Source organism: Lynx canadensis, chromosome D4 (assembly GCF_007474595.2).
Source record: "Lynx canadensis isolate LIC74 chromosome D4, mLynCan4.pri.v2, whole genome shotgun sequence".
Lineage (NCBI taxonomy): Eukaryota > Metazoa > Chordata > Mammalia > Carnivora > Felidae > Lynx > Lynx canadensis.
In genome coordinates, this window is record NC_044315.2 from 42,021,346 (window position 1) to 42,040,103 (window position 18,758).

Sequence of the window (18,758 nt, forward strand, 5' to 3'; positions counted from 1 at the left end):
GAAATTGGATTTTTCCCTTTTATTTGTTCACTAATTTGGCTGGACCACACAAGCGTTTAGATACTAAAGGAAAGTTTAACTGACTACTTTATAGTACTGAATTTTGCTATAATGCGACATTCAGGTTGTGTTTATGAGAGGAGATGGTGATATTTTAAGTGTAGTAAATAATTTTATTATATTTTGTGATCCCTAAATACAGTCTGAGGATATTTGGGCTAAAAGTGAGTGGATGGAAGAAATGCAGATGTTTATATTTTTAAAAAGAGGGTGCTAGCTGAATTTGTTGATATTAGTCATTTATTACTCAAGTTAGTAGTCTTTCTAAAATTGAGGTGTAAGTTTAAGCTGATACACTTAATACCATTTGTGAACTTTTATAATAAGACTATCTTGATTTATGATGTCATGTTGACTTGATATTATTTTACTTTTTCCTTTTTTTAAAAAATAATATGTGACTGTTATTAGTCATCCGTTTTCAGGTGGTGGATGATTTAGCCAACAATGTTTTTTATAAGTTTGTGGTAGATATATTTCTGCATTTCTAAAATCAATTTTAAATTAAATGTCAAGTTTTTGTAGAGATTCAGGCATTTCATAAGAAGGAAATTTTATATATGTAAAATTTTATATATGTACTTACTCTAATATATATTGTATGTTTTTATGCTATGTCTTCCAAGAGGATTTGAGTTGATTTTCAGAGAACATGTCAGTTTTCTCTGATACATATGTATACAGGTTAGAAATTTTATATGCATTCACATATTACAGATTTTAAACACACATGTATATTTAATATATACTTAATTTTCAGTGAGATTAGGGGAAATTATTTCCTTTGCTAAGGTATCATGTCCTTTTAAATGTTTTGTTTTGCAATAGGATACATTATTGACAGGTTTGGAATTTGTAAATTTCTTAGGTAAGATAATATGTATGAAATGCTTATGTATAGCTAGGAACACAATATTTTTTTTTTTTTACTAAATGGTAGTTACTATTATTTTAATATAGTAGGTAACAAATTACTATGATGAATTAAAATTTAATAAGGGAAAGCAATTTAACTTACAATTCTTTGTGATCGTTATGACTTTGACACAATTTTCTATTTATTAGGCATTATTCACTCAGCCCCTGTTCTATAATGCCATGCGATGTTGCTTCAACACAATTAGATATTTAATTTATATAATTCTTAACAGTTATTGACACAAAGCTTAAAGGTATCCCATGTCCCCTTCTACGCTACATCTTCTACAGGACTTTTTGATCAAAATTACCTTTGTGGATCAATGTGAAAGAGAAGTTATATATTAATAATGGTCAGTTTAAAGAGAGAGTTCCAGTTGGAGGCATTTGGACACATACTCCATTGATCACTTCTCATCAGGATTAACTATGGTCTAGCACCATACCCTTCATTATCTTTTAAGATTGTGGACTATAGAGGTGAACAAGGATTTTCGATATTAGAGAAAAAACTGTTGATACACATACTAATAACTTTTAGTAAGAAAGTTAAACTTTTCAAGCATTCTAGGATTTTAAGGGCAATAGACAGAATGAACTTCCTCAGACAGGGGGACTGATAGTCTTGATTTCAGTAAGCCTTCTATGCAGTGGTTGAAATGATAATGACAAGTAAAGATAAATACATTTCTCATATACTAAATATATGTATCTAATTATTAAGTTTTAAAAGCAAGCTTAGTATAGTATGGATGGGGGGCAAAAGGGTAACTTTACAGTGGAGTAGTCTGACAAATGCTACTTAATCTAGGTGATCAAGGTCAACATCAATAGTCAAACCATGTTGATACTATGTACCTTTGATATGATATAATGAAAATGGTACTTTACTTCTGTGATCTTCCTTCCCTGAACTCATAACCCCAGTCTAATCATGAGAAAAATTTAGACAGATTCCAATGGAGGGGTATCCTACAGTGCACTGCATATCATTTACTCATCAAAACTATCAGTGTTATCAAAAGTAAGGAAAGTCTGAAAAACTGTCAGAGCCAAGAGTTGCTGGCATGACAGGTGAATGTAATGTGATATTGTGGATGGGATCCTGGAACAGAAAAGGGATGTTATGTACAAACTATGGAGATTTGAATACATTATGGACTTCAGTTAAAAGTAAAGTGAATATTGTTTATTACTTGTAACAAATGAACAAAATATTAATTTTAGATGTTAATAATAGGGAACCTTGATGGCTGAGAGTGGGAGGTACAGGACTCTGTAGCGTCTGCTTAGATTTTCTGTAAGTGTAAAACTGCTCTAAAAAATTAAGCCTATTTTAAAAAGCAGATTAAAGGTCAGAATTACAATGGTTCTCCTTTTCTTTTTAACATCTGAGTAGTATAGCGCAAAGTTATCACTAGTGAACTGTAAGGGATGAAATTATAGAAAGACTTCCCATTTATATTTCTCTTATCTAACCTGAAAATTTTATAGTCAACTTTTATTCCTTTTATTTGAAGAAAAAAATTACACTTTGAAAAACTTTTAGTGATGTGTTCATTGTAAAATTTATTACTTTTAATAAAATTTAAAATTTATTAAAATTTATTAATTCAAATAAATGTGAAAAAAATAATGCACATATAATTTTTCCACTAAGAAATAACACTAAGTAAAACATTTTAAGGTTTATTTTTTTCCTATGCACGTTTGATGAAATCTGTTTCTATATAATATATTCGTTGGTAACTTGCTTTTCTCATTTAACATTTTGTCATGGATATCTTTCTGTATCAACCCTCAGCATGACTAGAATGCTAAGCCAAAAGCTTGATATGCTTTTATGTGCTTTGATGGCTTTGATGCATATTTCAAAATTTCTCGAGAAAATTTGTAGGGGTTTATAACTCCCACAACCATGTTCTCAAAATACAGAAGTCATAAACTGAGTCTGGCCAACATCTTAAAATTAGGAGATTTCCGTTAGAAGTCCTGATTCCTTCTTTTGAAAAATCAGCAGCTCTGGCAGTAGTGGGCCACATTCATTCCTCTAGGGAAACAGTTGGTTGGAGCTGAGTTGCTGTTGCCATATACCCTTGTTATGACCTGAGGTGAGGCAGTGTCATTTGACATTTCATTTTACTTATACTTTTAAAAGTGGTCATATTAAGAGAAATATGAAAATACTTATTGTGCATATATCTCTAGCAAAAGTGATAAAAGGAAAGAGGGGGAGAGGATAAGATTAAAAAAAAAAAAAACCCGGGAGAATGTAGAAGTTGTTTTGTGGATGTAAAGAATGTATATACATGTTTAATACATCTATAAAGCATCTCTGTTGAATGAATTCTAAAGCTATAATTTTAAAACAAACCGAAAACAACCCATTTTACTTATTTACTTACATTATCTTCCCAGCTTCTATATGAATTTGAGTTAATCACTATTACAGTTTTTGAAGTTCTGTTATTGTTTGTTGAAGAATTCTGAAGGACTGCTCCTTAAATATGAAATCATTTATGATGATGATAGTAACCACTGTTGGAGCATTTTTAATGTCTTCATGAATATTTGAATTTATCATTGCAGCTTCTTGACTGGATATTTGTATTTTTATATTCATATCTACTACATATAATTCATTATTAAATAAATAACCTATTTAAACTCATTTAAAGAACATGGGATTTCTTACTGGATACACCAATAAAACTAAAGTTATGTTATTTCCATTTTATTCTAAATTTTTGTTTCACCTTGAACAGCTTCTTTAAAAATACCTTTGGTAAATGATAGGATATTAATACATTCTTCATAATTTTATTTAAAGGAACCTGGATAAGAGCAGGTAGCTTTTGAAAACTGTTCAGATTGCCAGCCCAGTCAAATGGAATAGTTATAAACAGTGTAAATTTGCTTACACGATAGGAGGAGAAAATAAAATAAATAATAGTCATACGGTGATTACAGGTGGGAGGAAAGAATAGGGAAAAATCATTTAGAGTTTGAAATAAAAGTGCTTGAAGTATTTTAATTTGATATTTAAAGAACGGTACTGGAGTATTTAATATATTGTAAATGTGGTAACTACAATATAAACAACGCTGAGAAAAATATTTAGCAATATAATAGAATGACGGTTGGAAAACAAATCAAGTGATTTAAGTAGACAAAAGTGTAACAATGTAAATAAATCAAAGATGACCTCTCTCATAAATAATTAGAAGTTTGAATTAGGGCAATTTTTTTTCCCTATTCCCTAAAAAGAGAAAAAGTTAAAACCAGAAAAGGGTAAAATTTTCCAACATTGATTCAAAAAAAGTTAAACATGTGTATTCTTCTGATAGCCCTTAGGAATATCATTTAGGATGGATAAGGTTTCCACATTTTAAATGAAACTATTTTCAGGGCTGCTTGCTCTATATCCAATATTAGAATCTTGTGATTGTAATCTTGACTTTCTTTGCTGGAAATCAACAAAAACTTTGTTTGCACTATGATTTAGTGTTTTTGTTTTTTGTAAGTGGAGTGCTTAATTTGAAATACAGTATGTGCATGGATTTTAATGGTCTCAAATATATTCAGTTGAGATGGTAGTAGAATTTTATAGAATGCTGGTTTTTATGAACTAACATTTCTAAAAGATATCCTACATCCTTAATTTTTCTGTGATTTTTTCTTACAGTTACAATGTGATGCTTACCATTAACAGATTATCTGACATAGTAATAAATTTCAAGAGAGAATATAATGGACTGTATTGACTGAAAATATCAGAGTCTTTTGTGTTGATGTTATTAAATTATGATACACTGAAAGACAATTAGACCTATAGTGCTGTTGGTTTCCTTTTACCACGTTTATATTCAGTGGTATTATATGACTCATGATGATCAAATGGTGGCTGGAGTATTTTGTGAAGAAATACATATGTGTATAATTGTATTTTTGAAATAATTTACTTATGAGTGGTATATTTCATGCAACCATGCTTTAAATTTTTTCTTCTGCAAAGCTGTATGGCAATATTATTTGGGAAAATATTTATACAGACTCTTGGCTATTTTATTGGAAAATGCCATTCTATTAGGATAATAGAAGTTTAGCTAATTCTAGTTTATAGTTCATTATTGAAATGAAATTTTCCTTCTCTGAATACTTATTTATATAATGTAATATTATGGATAAGTGTTTGCACATATATAAATACTATACAAACATGCATATATATTTGCACTTAACGCTTTTTTTTAATAGGAATCTCAACGGCCATCTTTATCGAGCTTAGAAACTTTAATGGTCTCACAGAAGTCTGAAATCGAGTATTTACAGGAAAAACTAAAAATAGCAAATGAAAAACTCTCAGAGAACAAATCTACCAACAAGGATTCCTCAGAGAAGGGCATCTGGACAAGTACTGAAGGAAAACATAAGGTAGGGACATTTTGTCATTTTGTGAATTTGTCAGGATGAGGCTGGCAAGACAAGCAATGAAGTTAAAAAACAGCAGCATTTACTTCTCTGCTTATATTTCTGGAAGCTTGAAAAATGTTATATGCCAAATGCTTGATAAAAAATTGTTGTGAGTAGAGAGTTTTCCCCTTTGAAAAACTAAACAATATATTCCTAATTTAATTAAATATATTAGCAGTAGTATAGCTGTTTGCAGTAGATTAACATTCTTAGGTTAAAAAGTTTTGCTAAGTATATGCCTCATGTATCTAATTTATAGCTAAGCTAATCTAGGTAAAAATCATTTTAAAGTAGCATTAGTTGTTAAAAGAAAAATATATCTTAATGTTTCTATTTCATTCAGATATGATATTTAAAATACTGCCCATGTAGATATAAACTATAAAGTGGAATTTAACATCAATTTATGGAATTTTATAATTTCATATTTAAACATGTAGCAACACAGAAAATAAGCAAATTTTCCATAGCATGTTTCTCATTTATTAGTGTCTAACTTTCCCTTTCTGTAGTATTTGTATTACAGTATATATATATACTATAGTATGTATTCCTGTTAGGCTGCAAGAGAGTCTATGAACATTGAACAATATAAAAATTTTATAATATCACGTTGTAAATATGTTATTGTATAACATTGTAAATATGTAAATTCTAGATACATAGAAAAGTAAGAAAATTTAGACATATTTTTCTCACACTTGTTACTTCAGCATAGAAAATTTTTTTATAAACAGAATACTGTGTTTTTCAAGATAATTGTTTTTAATTATTTCCATTTTTTCTATGAATAGAACTGTCTTAATAAAGGAAGTATTTAAAAAGATCCAAGTTACTATTATAGTCTTATTTACTCCCTGTAATATTATTAGTAGTTTTCAGAAGAGTGAGCTTTATATATGTACATATGTATTTATTTATTTATTTATTTAAACATAACTGCATTAAACATTTCTTGCCATTTTGGAGTAGTTTCAGAGTATTGAGCTTTATTTAAATGAAAGACAACATTCCTAAAATGGAGATACATTATAGTTCTAATTTGGTTGCTTGCTACATTGCTGAAGTTAAAAAATGAACCACTTTGATGTTTCGTTGCTTTTAACAAAAGTCAAGAAAATGAGAGGGATATTTGGAACAAAATTTTCTTTCTTTTTCATAAGGACATGCAGTAAGTATGAACAATATGTTGCCCAGCTTAATAGTTGCTCTCACATATTCCTTCTCCAGATTGGTATATGAAGCTGTACATAATATAAACACACATTCTTGTCTCTAGTTAGCCACATTATAGTTAATGACCATATGGTCATTATGGTATAAGATCTACTGTCTGTTGTATTTATATTCCTCAAGCATATTGTTCCTTCAACTTCACAGTGTGTTAAACTATTTCAAAGGGAAAAAAATCCTTTCCCTCTTGTTTCTGGTTGTCCTATCAAGTGTAACCTTGGACCCTTATAGAGCAATTAGACCAGCCTCTATCCCCTCCTTTGTAATGAGGTTTCTTGCATTTCTGAGTCTATAACCCTTTAGTCTTCCCTAATGGGACATCATTATTCTGAAAGAAACAATGTAAATGTAAATGAATATTCTCATTAACGAGTCACAGAGAAACCTTTAGCGGTAGCACTGTGGTAATTCCGCTTGTTATTTCTCTGGTATTCCATGCAGGATTTTTTTTATAATTCATTATTAGTATTCAAAATTACTTGTTCTTTAATTTTGCATGTCTTTCATAATCCAGTGTTCCAACTAGTTCAACCATGTCCTTGTTTTATTCTCGAGGAACCACCTGTGAAACGTTCAAGGTCTTTGTCCCCAAAGAGTTCTTTCACAGACTCAGAGGAGCTGAGGAAGCTGAGGAAAGCTGAAAGAAAGATTGAAAACTTAGAGAAGGCGCTACAACTAAAGGTGAACATTAAATCATTTCTTTAGTAATAACCTTGCAAAGATAAAGATATACCAAAGTAAACATTCCCTTTACAAATCACTGCTTATCATTTATCTTTCCTGAATTTAATTACGTGTATAAAAATGTATCATTGGTTGGTCTTGCGTCTCAGATTTCTTAGGATAATAAAGTAACAAAAAAAATTTGCTGCTTGTAAGTAAATATTTATCCACTACTTTAAAATTGTTTGGAAAAAAATAAAATTGTTTGGAAAAAAATAAAATTGTAAAAAAATAAAATTATTTGGGAAGATTTTGGCTTAATATTGGGAATAAATTTCTTATAGCTCCTCAGAGACAAAAAAAAAATAGAACTATAGCAAGTAGAGAATTTTTCATAGTTCTCTATATGTGATAAGCATATAAAAAGAAAAGTGAGTTAAAAACTATACTCACCTAGCTCAAGTCACTTACAATTGTCCTTTCAAGACAAATTACATAGTTAAAATGGCAAATATGTTATTTTTTCCATTTGACTATATTGAGGGCTTTTATTTTTTCTGAATTTAATATGGCTAAACTTGTGATTCTTTATGCACGACTACCCAAAGGCCTATACTATTTGAGAAGTAGCCATTTAATTGAATCTCTAATAGTTTTAAGACATTTTATGACAAGACCATTGTTTAACACATGATTAGAATCCAATACATTTAAAGCTCAGATTCTTTGTCATATAATACAGGTTATTCTTAGGGAGAAAAAAGTTTGACTTATATTATGTGTGCTGTGGAATAAGATATGGTTTTGAGGTATAGTTAACCTAAGCTACAATTAATACTTTTTTCTGCCTTTCCACTAAACAATAATTTATATTTATACAGAGTTAAACTTTAGTTCTAAAAGAAAGGAAAATTATCATCTCTTTTTCTACAAAAAATAAAATGATCAGATGACATCAACTTGCTAGTATTTAGCCTATTTGAAATTTATACACTTGGAGTTACTGATTTATTTAGTTGGTTCATTTATTATTATTATTATTTGTAATCTCTATACCCATCATGAGGCTTGAAGTCACAACCCTGAGGTCAAGAGTCACATGCTCTTCCAACTGAACCAGCTAGGTGTCCCACACCTGGAGTTATTTGCTAATGCGTTTGTTTACTCAATAACAACTTACTGAGCAGTGCAACTAGCCTAACAAGTCACTTGTAAAAAAGGAGACTCTTAGATAACTATCATTCAAGACCCTTTCTCTAGTTAAGAAGATGCTATATGAGCAGTTTGAATCTAGTACATTAGTGTAAACATGGGAGTACACACAGGATATTAAGGACATGTTTAGGAAGCCATGTTATCATCTTCCTCCTTTTGCATAATTCTTGAAATTCACATACCAAGGCTTCTATCCTGTATTAATCTGGGTTCTTCAGAGAAACAGAACCAGTAGGATAGAACCCTTTCAATTTTCCTAATGAGGTGTCATTATTCTGAAAAAGATCTATATCTAATCTATATCTATATATCTATATCCATCTATCTGTCTATCTCAAGAGAGAGAAAGAGAGAAACAGACATAGATAGATTGATTTACTGTAAGGAATTGGGTCATACAATTATGGAGTCTGAGAAGTCTAAGATCTACAGTTGTCAAACTGGAAAGCTGGAGAGCCAGTGGTATGGTTTCAGTCTGGGTCCAAAGGCCTGAAAACCAGGAAGCTGATGGTATAAGTTCCAGTCCCAATCTGAATCTGAGTCCAAAGGGACAAAACCAATGTCTCAGCTAAAAAGCAAAAAAAAAAAAAAAAAAAAAAAAAAGGATTCTTTGTTATGCAGCCTTTTATTCAACTCAGGCCTTTGGTGATTTGGATGAATCCTATCACTTTGGGAAGGACAGTATGCTTTACTCAGTCTTCTGATTCACGTGTTCCTTTTGTACAAAAACACCCTCACAGATACACCCAGGAAAAATGATTAACCTAATATCTGATCAGTCAAGTTGACACATAAAATTAGCTCACATATCCCACTCAATAGTAACAGATCTCCACGTACTTGCCCCCAAACTCTCTGAGTCTTGGACATGGCAGGAAGGAATAGAGCAATTAAGATATTTTTAGATCTATCCTCTTCTACCTCTTGAATTTCTTGCTTAAAAAAGAGTCTCAGAAGCATTGTACTAATTTCTTACTGCTTTTTCCTAACAACTACACTTTTGGATGAGGCTTCAAGCTTATTTTCAGAGTACAATTCTTTCTTCACACAATTTCTTTTTCATTTATACTTCTTCTGTATTCCTTTTTGAAGTTGGTTAGTGATAGTGATAATTATGCATTTCAAATGTATGTTTTCTTCTATAGATTTGCAAGATAAGGGGGAAATGCGAGCAGATGTTTTTCACTGTATTTTGTCATTTAGTAGGAAAGGATTTCTTATTTTGAAAGAGCAAAATAGTTGAATGAAAAAAGCACTATAATCAAGACCATTTATCCAAAGAAGTAGGTAAACAAAACCTGTAAAGTAAAAGCAATTCCAAAGAGAGTGATTGGGTCCAGGATACTTCTTAATTTACAGCCTTATTTTAGTAAGTATACCTATCATATTTAGTGAAGACACGAAACTTCTTCCTGTATTTCTCTTAATTAGGCTTTAGTATTAATATTATTACTGTTGCTCAAGTGCATGTGAATATAAGGTAAGATAAGAATTAATGATGTGTCTGTAATAGTTTCTTGGGGCTGCCATGGCAAACTACCACAACCTGCCTGGCTTACAAGAACAGAAATTTATTGACTCAAAGTCCTGGAGGCCACAAAGTTCCAAAATCAAGATGTCCATAGGATTAGTTCCTTCTGAAGCCTGTGAGGGAGAGAATCCATTTCTCTCTTCTAGTTTCTAATAGTCTCAGGTGTTCCTCCACGTATAGATGGCACTCTCCCTGTGTCTTCATACTTCACACCATCTCCCCTCAATGTGTGTGTCTCTCTGTGTGTCTAAATTTCTCCTTGTTATAAAGACACCAGTCAATTGGATTAGGGCCTATCCTATCCTAAGGATCTCATTTGAACTTAATTACCTCTGTAAAGGCTTATCACCAAGGGGTTAGTACTCGAACATACCTTTCTGAAGGGGATTTATTTCAACCCCCAACAGTGTCTTATGGTTTTTAATATGCGTTTTTTGGTCATGGTGCTCCTTTTGTAGACCATTACCTGTTAATACCTGTTGATATTTATCATGGCCTTCCCATATTAGTATTCTATTGAATACTGCTCTGCCAGAAGCTAATGGGAATATGACAGAGAAAAATGTTCTGTGCTCAATTATCATAAGCAGTGGATTAAAATCTCTTTTTTTTCTGTGAGCTGTTAAGATATCAATGTGTATTGTGAATCTATAGAAAGGTATAATTTATTTCCCAGATCTACTTGATTATATTAATAATAGGTATATTAATATACCTATTAATATTTCACAAAAAACTATTGTCCATGGAAGATACCTGTTGGAACTACTAAACTAAACACATGCTCCATGGCACAGTAGATAGCTGTGAGCACTGAGGCTGACACGGGGTTTGATCCCATGAACTGTGAGATCATGACCTGAGCCAAAATCAAGAATCAGATGCTCAACTGACTGAGCCACCTAGGTCCCCTGCAGTAGATATATTTAGGTCCCAAGTTGATCACCAAGGTGGACTGTAGGGAAAGCAGGACAAATAAGCTTCTCCAGATAACCTCTACCATGGAACAATGTAGGTGCACTTTGATATATTGAAATGATGCTCCTTACTGTATCAGTAGTAAGTCATGCATATTATTCTAATACTAGTAATGAATTATGTAAAAATATTTGTACATTATCTTGTTTAGCTTATTTCTGTGAATTGTTGTACATATTTTGAAAATGAGTGACCAAAGTTGTAAATAAAAGAACCAATAGTAATAAAAGAGTTGAAAACTGTTATTCTAAACAATCCAACCATTTCCAAATCCTGACTTCCTAAGTGTAGTGATCTAACAATGTATAAACTATAATTTGGAAAGCAATGCATCTGAGTTTTATGAAATCTTTACTATTCTTGGGATCACTAATGCCATGAATCTCTGTTTTATGGACTTTAATGCATTTGATAACTTGATTCTATTAGCACTTTTCTATACCATTTAATAACATCAGTGTGTCCTTTGAATATAGTTTATATGTCTTTTTATTTTTCAATGCTCTAATATGCATTCTATATACGTTCAACTTTATACACTGCTAAAATTAATCATCCGTGGAATCCTTGGTATTTTATGAAAGGTTTTTCTTTTTTTAACTTTTTAAAAACCTTGCTATTATTCTATGAAGATTGAGCCACTGTTTTATTAACAGTACTCATATTCTTAGTTTGCCTCATGCCCGTCATGGAGGCTTTGACCAAATTAGTAGATTAGATCAAGACTCATTTTTATTCTTATGAACTCAAAAGTAAAATTGCAGGGGCACCTGGGTGGCTCAGTCGGTTAAGCGTCCGACTTCGGCTCAGGTCATGATCTCGCGGTCCGTGAGTTTGAGCCCCGCGTCGGGCTCTGTGCTGACTGCTCAGAGCCTGGAGCCTGTTTCAGATTCTGTGTTTCCCTCTCTCTCTGACCCTCCCCCGTTCATGCTCTGTCTCTCTCTGTCTCAAAAATAAATAAAAGTTAAAAAATATATTTAAAAAAAAAAAAGTAAAATTGCAGATACCATGAAACAAAGTCCGTTGTTACAATCTTTCTATTTTCTAATGTTTTAGTCCTTCACACTTGTTTGTATATAGAAATTAGAGCCTCTAGTTTGGCTAGTTTAATTGCAAAATATAGTGAAGGTGGTCAGTAAGTGTTTTATTGAGTGATCTAATTAATAAATGGACCTAATTCAGTGACTGCCCTTGGGATATTTTTGAGTGTATCCTCTTGGGAAAGTGTAGCGATTAGTGATATTAAATATATCTCTCAGTCTTTACATTTGATTTTGTTATAAGATCTTTGGGTACAGTATTTCCCAAATGAAGTACTATGGTTTTGACTTAGGCAATTATAGTCAAATGAGACTTGAAGAATCATAATCCAAACTATGGTTAATTTGTATTTGTTATAATATTATAAAAAATATTTTGATTATTCTTTCTACACATTAAATATTTCTTTTGAGATAGTTAACTTTTGCCTGAAGACTTCAGCTAAATCTGTTCTTGCACTAAAATAGGGAAAAATGTTTTTCTTTCAATATATATTATCTATGTATCTATTTATCTATCCTATATTTACATATCTCTATAATTCTGTCTATTTTTAAAGTAGGCCAAAGGAACAATAGTCTCTAGGACTTATTTAACCCATGTGTTAAAATTTGTTAGTAGCATTCTCAAAGGACAAATCTATGGATGAAACTGCATTTTAAAATAATAATTGTTATAAATTATGCCTATCAAATTGATTTGTGAAATAATCCCTAGTTTACTTTCATTTGTAATAATTTAGATGTTAGTAATTTTATAAGGAATATGTAAATACTCCAGCATTAGTTGTAGTAAATTATGAAGCATGCGTTATTAAAGGAGAAAGCTCCTCTATAAAACTACTTTCCCATAATCATTACTTAATGGAGGGAGCCCCCTATTTCAATTACTATAGAAAAATCAAAACTATTTGCTAATATGAAATACATTACACCAAAGTTTTACAGAGGTGGCTACGGTGAGTGCTTTGTTTAAGTATTATGCCTAAGACAGAGTCTGGCATATTGTGGGTGACATTTAGGAATCAGGAAATTTTTATTGAGTCTTAATCTTCGGTTTAATAGCCTAAGATAGTTGATTTCTCTATAAGAACTAGGGAAAATATTGGGTATAAATTCAGTGATTAGTGGAAGCTGAGACAGTACTGTAAAATGCTAAAATAATGATAGTACTAACAATAAGAAACTCCATTTGTTCCATAGACTTAACAGAGGATTTTTTGTGAAAGACAACACAAAAAATCTGGATATCCCATTTGATTAATTTTTACTTGTTGGGCAGTCTTTTATTTATTTTTTTAAATTTTTTTTTGGGGGGGTTAAAACACTTTTAATAACCATCACAGGTAATTTTGATGCAGGTGGTCAGTGGGCACCACTATAATTGAATGTTTTAGCATCATTTTTATTTTATTTTTATTTAATTATTTTTGTAGCTTTATGTAATTTAGTTTTTTTTATTTTTTTAAATTTACATCCAAATTTGTTAGCATATAGTGCAACAATGATTTCAGGAATAGACTCCTTAGTGCCCCTTACCCATTTAGCCCATCCCCCCTCCCACAACCCCTTCAATAACCCTCAGTTTGTTCTCCATATTTATGAGTCTTTCCTGTTTTGTCCTCCTCCCTGTTTTTATTTTTGTTTCCCTTCCCTATGTTCATCTGTTTTGTCTCTTAAAGTCCTCATATGAGTGAAGTCATATGATTTTTGTCTTTCTCTGACTAATTTCACTTAGCATAATATCCCCCAGTTCCATCCACGTAGTTGCAAATGGCAAGATTTCATTCTTTTTGACTGCCAAGTAATACTCCATTGTATATATATTCCACCTCTTCTTTATCCATTCATCCACCGGTGGACATTTGGATCTTTCCATACTTTGGCTATTGTTGATAGTGCTGCTATAAACATGAGGGTGCATGTGTCCCTTTGAAACAGCACACCTGTATCCGTTGGATAAATGCCTAGTAGTGCAATTGCTGGGTCATAGGGTTGTTCTATTTTTAATTTTTCGAGGAACCTTCATACTGTTTTCCAGAGTGGCTGCACCAGCTTGCATTCCCACCAACAATGCAAAAGAGATCCTCTTTCTCCGCATCCTCTCCAACATCCTTGCAACAGTTGTTGCCTGAGTGGTTAATGTTAGCCATTCTGACATGTGTGAGGTGGTATCTCATTGTGGTTTTGATTTGTATTTCCCTGATGATGAGTGATGTTGAGCATTTTTTCATGTGTCGGTTGGCCATCTGGATGTCTTCTTTGGAGAAGTGTCTATTCATGTCTTTTGTTGTTGGGCAGTCTTTTAAATTCTTTTTACTCAGAGCTTCTAGGGACTCTTAACACAGACTTTTAATGATTCCAAAACACTGGGTTTATATGTAATCATTTCTAAGAAATTCATTGTAAAATAAGAGTTTGTGGGGAAGGAATTTGATTCAATGAAGAATAATTAGAGAAAGCTATTTTAGAATTTAACAAAATATTCAGCTTAACCATGTTCATTTGAAAATTGTGTTTTGGGGGCACTTGGGAGGCTCAGTCAGTTTAAGCAGCCAAAGTTTGGTTTGTAAGTTTGGTTTATGAGTTCAAGCTCCATGTCGGTCTCTGTGTTGACAGTGCAGGACCTGCTTCAGAGTCCCTGTCTCCCTCTCTCTACCCTTCCCCTGTTCGTGCTCGCTCTCTCTCTTTTGTGTGTATGCTCTGTCTCCCTCCCTCTCTCAAAATAAAGAAGTAAACTTTAAAAAATAAAAGAAAAGAAAATTGTGTTTTGACATGAATCTTTTTAATACCTATACATTTCTTATAATTATTTTATTAATAAGTTTATAGTATATCCTGTTTAAAATCCTAATAAATCTGATTAGTTCTTAAAGAATTCTAGTAAACACAATGAACTTATCTTCATTTATGAGGAAGTAACATTATTAATTATTACTTTTCTATTTGGTTAATTTAAATTATTTCACATAAGATTAGAAAGCTTATCATTTACCGAAGTAAAGTGATATTTGGATTGTTCACCAACAGTAGGGAAAACTTAAGGTCAAGGGTAAATCATCCTGGGGTGCCTGGGTGGCTCAGTTAGTTAAGCATCAGACTTCAGCTAAGGTCATGATCTTGTGGTCTGTGAGTTCGAGCCCAGCATTGGTCTTTGTGCTGACAGCTTGGAGCCTGGAGCCTGCTTTGGATTCTGTGTCTCCCTCTCTCTCTGCCCCTCCACCACTCACACTCTGTTAATAAATAAACATTAAAAATTTTTTCGTAAAAGGGGTAAATCATTCTTTTGTCTTAGAATAGGAGAGATATAAATAGCTTTTATTTTAAAGATGGATAAACTGGGACACACTGAATTTAAGTAACTATGTCAAGATAAAATTTACTAACTGTGAGCAGGAAGAGTTGAACTCTTATCAGCACTTAACACTCTGCATGTAATAGACTCTTAATATATGGTTCTTCAGTTGAAGAAAATTCAATTCAGTATCCTGAATTTTTTTTTTAATTTTTTTTTTTTTCAACGTTTATTTATTTTTGGGACAGAGAGAGACAGAGCATGAACGGGGGAGGGGCAGAGAGAGAGGGAGACACAGAATCAGAAACAGGCTCCAGGCTCTGAGCCATCAGCCCAGAGCCCGACGCGGGGCTCGAACTCACGGACCGCGAGATCGTGACCTGGCTGAAGTCGGACGCTTAACCGACTGCGCCACCCAGGCGCCCCTCAGTATCCTGAATTTTTAAACATGGTATTAAACCATGCTACTCTTTAGCAAGTTTGCAGTACCTGTAATCTGTTTATCTTCTAAAACTCTTCAGGATAACGTTTATTCTGATTGCCCCTTTCAAGTGATGCCATTCTCGTGCGTTTTCATCAAGCACTTCCATTTCCAGATGGCATACAGACGCTTGGTGCACACAGGACTCAGATACTTCCTAATAACTACTTGAGAGATTTATTGAAGTTATCCTACTAGACCTACATTCAAAGTGGAATGACAAAATATCCATACTGTTGAGACAGGTAGAATTGCAGTAAAATAATGCAAACTCTGTAAGTATTATCTCACTGTTGAGATGAGAGGTAGATGGTTCAGGAATCCATGAATTTGGCTTATTCATGATAAGGACATCAGTTAATACCTGGGAAAATGAAAGGGAAGAAAGCTAACTTCCGCTTTGTGCCTCTACCGGGCAAGCATAGTGCCAGCGGCTTTACCTGCATATTTGCTCATTTAATTTAGTCATCATTATTTAAATCTCTGTGCTCTTCTCAGTATTTTACAGAAAGAGAAATTGAATTAATTTAAATAGTATTCTTAAGACTATTCAGCCAACATGAGAAAGCTCCAAGAATAGATTTCAGATTTTTCTGACTGCCATGTGCCTTCTCATTTCACCTCACCGGAATGTTAGAGAGTACCTGTTGCCTCCACTAAATAACTATACAAGTTCCTTCATATAGAAATAAGAAAAAGTTTAAAAAACAAATTTGAAATTCACATGGTTAAATTCAAGGAGTTACTTTACTTTGAGAAACAGTGCATATGTAACATAAATACATCCTCTAGGAACTGAAAATTTGGCCTTGATAAGTTCATTTTGTGGATATATCTAAATGAAGACATATTTCATGTACTCTATTTTGAACACTTAGAAGTTGTTGACTTTAATGGTATAACCCAGTAATGTTTCTATGACCTCTTCAAGAGTACAAAGCCCAGTTCTTCCATTTTGATTCTGTACAGTGCATCCCAGAATGTTACACTATGCTACTTCAGACATAGGTCCAAACTGATTTTTTTCCTCCTGTGTAATCCCTATGCTTTGTGTTAAGCAAATCATAAATCCATGGGCAGAAGCATTGATCTTACTATGATTAGTGTTTTTACACTAGTTCTATGCATTTATAATTATGAAAATAAAATTTTGTTATATATAGACTAATCCTTTTGTTGAAAAAGAAATTAAAATTCTGTAAAATTGACTCAAATATTTGTATGTGTACTAATTGACTACAGGGAAAGGAATGAAACTAATTTGACAGCAAAATTTTGAAATTACTAAGCTTAAAAAAAATGCAGTGCGTCTGTTGAATTTACCAAGCAAACCTATTTTGTGACTTTAAGAATCCTTCCCTTTTTTCTGTTTAAATAAGTATTACAAATTAATTTATATTTACTGTTTACTTTCAAATTTCATATTTAGATGGGCAACCTTTTATTTGCAACATTATACTCATACTTTTTAAAACTTGTGTACTTGCTTTTTTGTGTTCTACAGAGCCAAGAAAATGATGAGCTAAGAGATGCCCATGAAAAACGCAAGGAAAGGCTACAGATGTTACAGACCAACTACAGAGCAGTAAAAGAGCAATTAAAACAGTGGGAAGAAGGCAGTGGCATGTGAGTTACATAGCTCATAAAGGCATTTCCCTAAATATTAAATGGAATCGAGTAGCATCGTATAGGTGTTTTAATGGCTTTTGTTTGATTTTAAAGAAATTACGTGGTATTCAAATCTTTCTTGTGAAGTTTTGAATAGATAATACAATAAATGAAAGCAGATAAATATGCTAGCAATAACTATAGATATTCCTATCATTTGCAGATTTCATAATGTAGGTGATTATGAATTATTGTATACACTTAAATATCAATAGAGTAGATTAGTAAAGTAGATAACTTAATGCAAAATTAGTTCATACCCAAATGATTGAAAAAGTAAATAAATAAAATAATGGTAATACAAAATTTATAACTCTTTAATTGAAAGACCAGAGAAATATGAAATTCACATATATAGTTAAATTAACTATCTTAAAACTACTTCAACCTAGTATGCAATTTGAAAATCTTTACTATCCATCAGTTTGTTCTGCAGCTTATCTGAATGAATTGGCGGTCTCAGTTCAATTGCTCTGAACAGGTGTTCAGATCTTGGTTAGTCGTAAGTGGCTCCCCTGTTAACAGTATCAACAGAGGGCAAAAGACTGAATGAGTACAGAAAATCTACTACCCTCTCATCTTTTGAGATGGATCCTTTAGGGCAATGTTGATGATACACATTGGTCTGTTCTGTAGAGAAATACTGTTTCTAAATTGGCCAGTACAGCACTTTTACAAAATAAAAACGAAGAGTTTGTTTTATGTACAGAAAATGAAAACATAAAGGGCATTTGGCATGTTTTGTAGGTAATTGTCACGTCTAATTTTTTCTTTTGAAGAATGGAAAATGTTTCATATCACTTGTCAGTAAAGTAGTGATAAAGCAATTTGTTCTGCATTTAGCCTCTGCTCACCTAACTTTAGTAGTCACTAGAAGCATGAAAACTACTTTCTGACATATTTACTGATGATAGCTTGTTTTAAGAGAAAGTGCATATACGGCATTCAGATTGGTTGGCAACAAATTCTAGATGAGTTGATTGCTTATAATCCTTTTTTAGAAAGTGGCCATCCTGCAATATATGTTTTATTATTACTAGAATGAATAGAGAGAAATAGACCTAAGACTGTCATATTTCTGCTTAAAAGTTTGCTTTCTGTAGTAGCAGGTTAGTCTTTTGGAAATTTTCACACAGGATTTTAATTTCTACATACTTAGGTTTGAGGAAATTCATTCCATAAATAGTGAGCTTGAATTTAGAA

The 18,758-nt window shown here is 32.3% G+C and overlaps 1 protein-coding gene across 1 annotated transcript in view; it reads left to right on the forward strand.

Moving 5' to 3' along the window:
* CNTLN (centlein) overlaps positions 1-18,758 on the forward strand; it is a 312,305-nt gene that overhangs the window by 151,905 nt on the left and 141,642 nt on the right. The window contains exons 9-11 of the mRNA XM_030293937.2: positions 5,236-5,412; positions 7,240-7,365; positions 17,392-17,513. Coding sequence (XP_030149797.1) covers positions 5,236-5,412; positions 7,240-7,365; positions 17,392-17,513 — 425 coding nt within the window. The remainder of the gene's footprint in view (positions 1-5,235; positions 5,413-7,239; positions 7,366-17,391; positions 17,514-18,758) is intronic.